The sequence below is a fragment of the Poecilia reticulata genome, linkage group LG5 (assembly GCF_000633615.1).
Source record: "Poecilia reticulata strain Guanapo linkage group LG5, Guppy_female_1.0+MT, whole genome shotgun sequence".
Lineage (NCBI taxonomy): Eukaryota > Metazoa > Chordata > Actinopteri > Cyprinodontiformes > Poeciliidae > Poecilia > Poecilia reticulata.
Genome location: NC_024335.1, coordinates 8842570 through 8850323, shown reverse-complemented (window position 1 = coordinate 8850323; position 7754 = coordinate 8842570). Strand labels below are relative to the sequence as shown.

Genomic DNA, 7754 nt, shown 5'->3' with positions numbered 1-7754 from the left:
TTCTCCTGAAGGCAGCACAGAGCTGCACCACCAGAAACTGACAAACACTGAAGAGAAGAAGAGCTATGATTAATGTAGTTCCAGTTCTATCCATATTTTAATGTCGCAGAGCTCAGTCGTTTTGCAAATAGTTCAAAGTTTAAACTGGCATGTTGTACATCTTTTGTCTGGTCATTTTGCACAAGATTTAACAACTAGAAAATGGCACAAAATAAGAATATTTTTCCACTCTGATTGGCAGCTGTTAGGCCTACCGATTTTAAGTTGAATGTTTATTGCATTTTTCATAGACACCTGCGAAAATAATTTCTATTCCTGTGACTTTTTTGTTCTCTGGGAAATTATTTTTGATGATAAATACAGAAACAAGCATAAAAATCAAAACATCTACAATAGGGATAGTAATATGATAAAATAATGGTCAGTGCAAAGTAGCCTGCAAATTCTTTGGTGGGGGGCGGTGAGGGACCTGGATAAAGGCTAGGAGGGCGCTGGCCCAAAAAAGGTTGAGAAACACTGTTCTAGATGCTGCCGTGTCAGTTCCTCTCATTTTCTCCCGACATGAGTTTCTACAGGACAGCCATGTCTCTATAAGCATGTATTTGACCCAGCACAGTTTGCTACATTTTTCACTAATTTAATTTTATGCTTTGGCTGATGTTCTCTGTAAAATATGATAATTCTAATATATTTAATCTCAGTTTTGATGTGACTTATTGATAATTTACTGTAGTTCTGAAGGTTCATAAAGTTGGCATTTTGCTTTGATCATAACTTTTGATACCGGATGTTTCAGCTGCTCTCTAGACAACTCTCCCTTAAATCAAAAGGTATCTGGTAGGACAAGCAAGTCACATGATCCAGTCAGAAGGGAGACCTTCTGACTGTCACTTTCATTTTGAACATCACTGTAAAAGGACAAAAACACTTAGTGTGAAGAAAAATCCAGATTAATAACAATAACAAATAGCACGGCTTGTGCAACAGCTTTACGAGCCGTGGGCACAAAAACAGTTCACGATCTTAAATCCTTGTAAATTGTCTTCCCACATCTCACTGTGGGTGCAATGAACATAAAAACTACAAGACTCCAACAACAAAAACAAGTGATGAGAATTGAGTTTTGTCAGAAACTCTGATACAATTATTTTAAAAAGACCTAATCGGCACCCCAGCAATATAATAGGTAATTGATCGTTGTGACATTTCTACTTTTATGCTCTTTTCCAAAAATTTATGAACACACCTCCAATTATCTTTGTCAAGAATCTGCGTTTTTCAAACCACCCTCTATATTTCTTACAACCGACTGAAAGTTTACTGACTTTGTTGCTGTACAAAATGTACCATGTCAGAGTTTTGACTGTACACACACATGCAAGACCTGTCTGTGCCGTTTCTCTTTCTGATCATTTCCAGAAGCATTTAAATCTGTGACTGCATTATTTTGTATGCAGGGAAGGATCAAGAGCCAAGACGAAAATTAGTAATTATCAGTCCAAAATATAGATCATCTCCTCAAGCTAAATTTATGAACGCTTAGAATGTTTCTTTGGATTTACCATAGAAACGATATCAAATTCCTGCATGTTGAGCACATTAACCATCAAGGTTATTGATTAGACTGAAAGCCTCCAATGAAATTTAAAGGAGGATTACAAATATGTGAAACAGCTACAGTGCTTCAGGCTTTCCTCTCTTCCACCCCTGCTGAAGGCAGAGCCAACCAGTTTGACTGGTTTCCAGTATGCCCTCTGGCCAAGCAAGGGAGAATGGGAAGAGGAGTTTACAGATGAGAAGGAGGTGGAGGAGCTGGGCCTATCAGAGTTTCTGATTCATTCTCTTCCCTCAACAGCCACATAGTCATTTTGATCATTAACACCACTGACAGCAATCCAACAGCGTTAGTAGAATGATCGTCTTTATACCTGCTATGATCGTCGACGCTAAAATAATAACGAAAGAAAAATACTTCTAGTTCTAGTCCTCCTTCCAATCATCACTCTGCTGGTCGGCAGCAAAAGTCTGCTGACCGACTGACAAACGGCAGAGGGGAGAGTCAGGGTGAGACAGGCAAACATAATAAATTTGCCATGACGTAACAGAGGCAATATCAGGAAACTTTCTTTTGCTTACGTACAAACACGCTCACTCTTCACTGGAAGCTCAGCTGTAAATGACAAAAAATATACGAGAAAGAAGCCTCCCGCTTAAAGATGAAGCAGACATGCTTGGAAAAATAATAAAAATACACGGAAGACATTAAAATAAACCTCATAAAAAACAGCGATACAGCTATGTGTCAGTTTTACCATTTCCTATTGTCACCTGTTCTCCTTTACCTGTACGAGACATTTGATTCTTTGGTACAGTTATACAGCAGTGAACTGAGCTTTCATTCAGTGAGCTTTCAGCTTTCATTCATATTTTGTGAATGAATGAAAGTTGACATTTACTCAACTAGAATGTGGCTCCTGAACAGTGGAACCTGAAAGCTGAGGGCTCCTCAGGTGAGTCCCTCAGAGTCCTTGTGACTCTGTAACCTCTGTCCCTCTGGACATATTTAAGTTTATTAGAGATAATCAGCGGCTCGGATCTCTCAGGTGAGAGGCTCATTCAGCTGAAAGCCTCCCATGTGGAAGCAAGCCTGCTAATTACTGAAGCACCGCGCAAACAAAAGGTGTGAGACGTTTACCTAGCACAACCAGGCAGAACACCTGCAGAATTCAGCAGTGAAGACTTGATGCTCTAGACTTTGTTTATGTTAATATCTTGGATAAACTAAAACTTTGTAAAAAATAATGTTTCAGTAACATTGAAATTATAAATCGTCACCTGAAAGCACCTTATTGTAGTAGAAATAGCCCTACTTCAATTTTGACATTTCATGCCCTGAGTAAGGGAGTCGGAAAGCTACTAACTTTTCAGCTGTAAGCATTCAGCCACAGATGTGTTTTTAGGTTTTTAAGAGGTACCCGTCCTCATATCATCTATATAGATACCAGGACTAGCTCTGCCCTGCTCTTTATTCCCCCTTTGTGTTTCTCAAGCTGGCCGAACAATTCTAATCGTCACATGCCAGAGCTTTCAGGTTCTAGCGTCAGTCTCTTCAGCCTCTGATGGCTGCTCCAATATCATAAAAAGTTGTGAGGGTAGAAAAAGCAGAAACAGGTTGATTTAGGCCATTTACAAACATTTCATTGCAGACATTACATAATTCAGTTGGTTACAAAATGAACATGCTAAATGTGCATTTGGTTATATGTGGAACAAGCTGTGCCATCAACATGGCAGAACTGCAGTTTAAAATGCAGGTTGAGGGAGCTGAGATAAAAAGACACAATGCTACTTGACAGGGTACTGTTTGGCGTTTGCAAAGCAGCCAGTTGGTTTTTCTTGTCATTGATTGGCTGTGCCCCAAAGAGCAGAGATAAGAAAAACCTTTAATATTAGCTTCTTCAGTAGCATCAAAACGGTTTCCACTTTGCTTGTGAATGAATATTAAACATATATTTGGAATATAAGCTATTAAGGTAGGCAATTATACGCATTACTAGAAGGTGAACCACAGTATTTGCACATTTGAACCATTTTGTTTTTTCAGATTATCTGACATCAAAATGTGTTTGTGATTTTGAAACATTGAAACCAGACAAAAACGCAAAAACAGAATAAATCTGCATCTTTACTTTAGTAAATCTGTGTCAAATGTTTTTGCTTAATTTAACAACAAACCAAAGTCTAACAAATGAGAACACAGTTTGATCAGGTAGCCCTATAAAGACTGCCATCAGACGATATGCTAATTTAGAAAGTTTACCAACTTACTGAAGGAAAATCAAAGTCCTTCTGGTTTACTAGGCTCAGGATGTAATTGACCCGGGACTGGTTTGCAGGAGACGCTGACTTGCACGGAGGCGTGAGCGTGTTCATGGCAGCCACGATGGTCTGGGCGGAGAGAGCAGAACAAAAGCAAATCAGAGCTGCTTTACACTGTGATACAACACACATATTACATATGATTCATGTCAATCTCACACAGAAAAAGAGTCGTTTCTTACCTCTATAGCTTCTTTTATGTTGTTTTTGATATCATGAATTTTCTGTTTTTTCTCTCTGTGCCAAACAAAGAATACATTTGAGCTTTAAGTTATGTTTCTACAAAAAGCATCACATGCGAAGAACTCGGCACGTTCAGTATGTTAGCCAGATAATTACGACAACTGGCCTTTTTATTACATGGTAATAAAACTTAATCACCTTAAAATATGGAAATTTAAGTGCTGCATAATTTTTTTTTCTGCAAAAGCAGCAGCTTGAAAGGAAAAATTGTCCCAAACTGACTGTAAAATGATGTTTGGCTTCTTTTTATATTACTGCCAGCAGGATTCAGGGTGAATGTGCTGCATAATATAAAGTTCTGCTGGATCTCTTCACCAGCCTGGAGGTAAATTATACCTGACATAAGTGTTATGGCTGCCCCAGACGCACAGACACTTATTTTGCTGAGCAAGAGCAACCCCTGAATTTTGTGTTTGCTGACACAAAATGAGAACAGCAGAACTTGGCCTTAATTTTGACAGCCACATTTATTATAAAACACAAAAACAAGCAGAGTGAAGGGGGACATTTGAGGAGAATATTATTACATCTTTAAGGCGGTTTTAAACTGCTTTTTAAATTATAAACACTAAGTGGGCCCAAAGAGCCAGTTTCATATATTGCTAAACAAACAGTGAGTTTATGTAATATTTGAGGGCTGTGAGTATTGATTTTGTCCTGAAATGCCACCATGTACAATTTTTCCAAAGAGATAAAGGAGTTTTTTGTTGTTGTTGTTGTTTGAGGTTTGACTATTTTAAAGAAATAAAGAATATTTTCAAATGTGTTATTTATTCTGATCAATAACAGAATATCTGAAAATTAAAACTTTTTTTTCCATCATTAAACGCATAAAACAATATGAAAGATAACATCCAGCAATAACTATTGTACATTTTAAAAGTTTAAACGGAGAGTTGTCAACACCAACAATATAAATCTGTTATTACCGGGTTAACATTCAGTGTCTAATTTAGCAACATGCAACCAAAAACAAGACGCATGATGATGCCACATACTTTTCAGAAATCACACTTCATGTTCAGTGTAGACACTAAACCATGACGAAGAATGTGTGCAGATTGTATCCAGGGTCAAGTAGATTTTTTTTATTTATATGTAGTTAGATATCAATAAATCGGACTGTAAACACCGTTACAGAACTCATGCTGGAAATTGATAGTTGAAAAATACTCCTATCATAAAGCACAAGGTCTTTGGAGTAAGCTGTGCTCTCAAACATCTGATTTAATCCAAAGTAAAAACCCAAGATACATATTAGTAGATTTGAAGAAATGACAGCAGCAACTATAATTTTTTTTTCCACAATACATGATCTGTATCCTGCATATTGTGGTTATGAATTCAGATCAAACAAGCATATCCACTTGATCCTTCTCACAAAATCCATCTTCAAGAGTTAAATTAATAATGCACAGGGAAAAAAAGAAAAGAAGTAAAAAACATTTTGGTTCAGTTTTTAACAAGTTATTTCTTTTTAAATGTTCTGATTATAAATTAATTATAAATTAYGAACAATATGTTTCCTTAATTTTAAATGAAATTACTGATAAATTGCTGTTGAAACATGTACATAATTATAGTTCATAGCCTGGTATATGTCTTTGTTAACAATTTAATTTTATTTGATATGTAAAGGTCTTCAATACGGCAGTCTACATCYTTTTATGTTGCATATTTCTCATTACTTGAATGCATTTTGTCTGATTTAAGTTGGTGACCGTTGCATTTAACCTTTTGTAGGTTTAACAGACATATGGGAGTTTCACTTTTTTGTTTTCTTTGCAAATCCTGCCACATAGTCGGTTTGAAAGATTTCCTATTCATTCTGTTAATATTGTTATCATTGCACCACAATGTTTCCTTTCAAATGTTGAGAAGTGTTTCTTATGTGCTTCCTGATAATTCTTTCCAACTTTAAATCAAACCACTAAGACAATTTGGAGAAGTTTTAACATCTTAGTTTCTATCAAAATTTGCCTTTATTTTTGGCATGTCTGTTTGTTTGCGTCATTCTTTTGATTACTTTTTAAATAATAAAGAATAAAACTAACCTCTAATGTTGCCTAACCCACAGGCACAAAAAAATGCATGAAATTGGCATTAAAATCGACCCAACTTGGAGGGTCAGTGTTGCCATTGCACCAGGATATCTGGCTTCAACGTGACCTGAAAACAACCACATGATGATGCTTCTGCCCCCCAAAAGAAATTATTTCTAGGAAAAAAACTGTTTTAGGAAATTCACAAGACAAGGATGGCTGCTCAGCACCCAGGGGGAATATGTATCAATGAAAACAYGAAACAGACTAAATAAATGTTTCATCCATGAAGTTAAAAACTCTAAAAAATGTAATTAAGCAGTTTTCCCTCCAGCTTTATTTGTAATAAAAAAAATCATAAGACACACACACATACACAAACAAATTGTCCAGAAAATGAAGAACCTACAGGTTAAAAGAAGGCAACAATTTACTTCAAATTATGGCCTAAAAAAAAACTCTAAAATTGGTTCAACATAGAGATGCACTAATTATTGTGGCAACCAGTTTCCAGCCTCTGGTTTCTTTATTTCATTTTTAGATCTATATCATAAATGTATAACACTGCCTGATATGTAAATCATGATTATTGTCATTATTAGCATCATACTGTGWACAAACATTGAGTCTTGCCTGATGTGTTGCTACTACAACCTAATAGTACTTAGTTATGGTGCGTTCACTGATCAGATAAAGATTGTATTTTTCACTTTCCACCCAGCTGGTCACCAGTCACAATCCTATACATTAGGCCTCAAGCTCACCGGTCAGTTTACTGGTGTATTTATAGTTTAAGTTAAAACRTTGTCTTAATAAACAGAAGTTATTAATATCTACACTCAGACAGCATCATGTGGAAACTGATCCAAATACTTCAGCTACACCTGCTGTTACAAGATGATTCAATTTCATCAATAGCTGATTTGATCAACTATTGATGTCAACTTTGATCAACTATTCCAAGTCTAAAACACTTGGAAATTTTGATAATTTATGTGTAAACTAAATGATTACTACATTACAAAAAAAACTTAACACACTTTAAATAATATTTTATAATGAATAATTTACTAATATAAATCTAAAATGTACAGAATCTCTTGTCTCCCAAACAGATTTCCTGTAGTTTTGTTGTACTGCTTGTAGTCAGTGTGATGAATGTTTCACTTTTTTTATTGYAGAAAGAAAATGAATTCACACCAAAAATGATCAAAATCTTTGATTAAATTGTATCCAAAGGTGTTATATAAATATAAATATACAATTTATACAAAAGGAASCACACTTACTCTGCATTGAAGCCATTTACGTGCAATATTCGCATCTGCTTGACTATTGTACTTTTCCCAGATTCTCCGGCACCTGGGAGTGAAKGYAGAACAGTGTTATGAGAAAAGAAAGCAGAACCGTACAACAAAACACAACTAAYGAATCCACAATGCATGGATAAAACAAGATCTGATGACCTGGTGGAAAATCAGATTAAAAACTAATGTTTAAGATTTCCCTTTTAAGTGATATGAACTTCAGAGTTTTGTTTCTCAAAGTTGACCGTAAATCTCTGTCCTCCATCTTAACAGATGTACTGCA

At 35.8% G+C, this 7754-nt stretch overlaps 1 protein-coding gene across 1 annotated transcript in view; it reads right to left on the bottom strand.

Moving 5' to 3' along the window:
• LOC103464384 (guanine nucleotide-binding protein G(s) subunit alpha-like) overlaps positions 1-7623 on the bottom strand; it is a 29174-nt gene extending 21551 nt beyond the window's left edge. Inside the window, exons 1-3 of the mRNA XM_017305043.1 lie at positions 7454-7623; positions 4062-4116; positions 3829-3948 (exon numbers count right to left, since the gene is read on the bottom strand). Coding sequence (XP_017160532.1) covers positions 3829-3948; positions 4062-4116; positions 7454-7608 — 330 coding nt within the window. The 5' untranslated portion in view covers positions 7609-7623. The remainder of the gene's footprint in view (positions 1-3828; positions 3949-4061; positions 4117-7453) is intronic.
• Between the last annotated feature and the right edge of the window lie 131 nt (positions 7624-7754).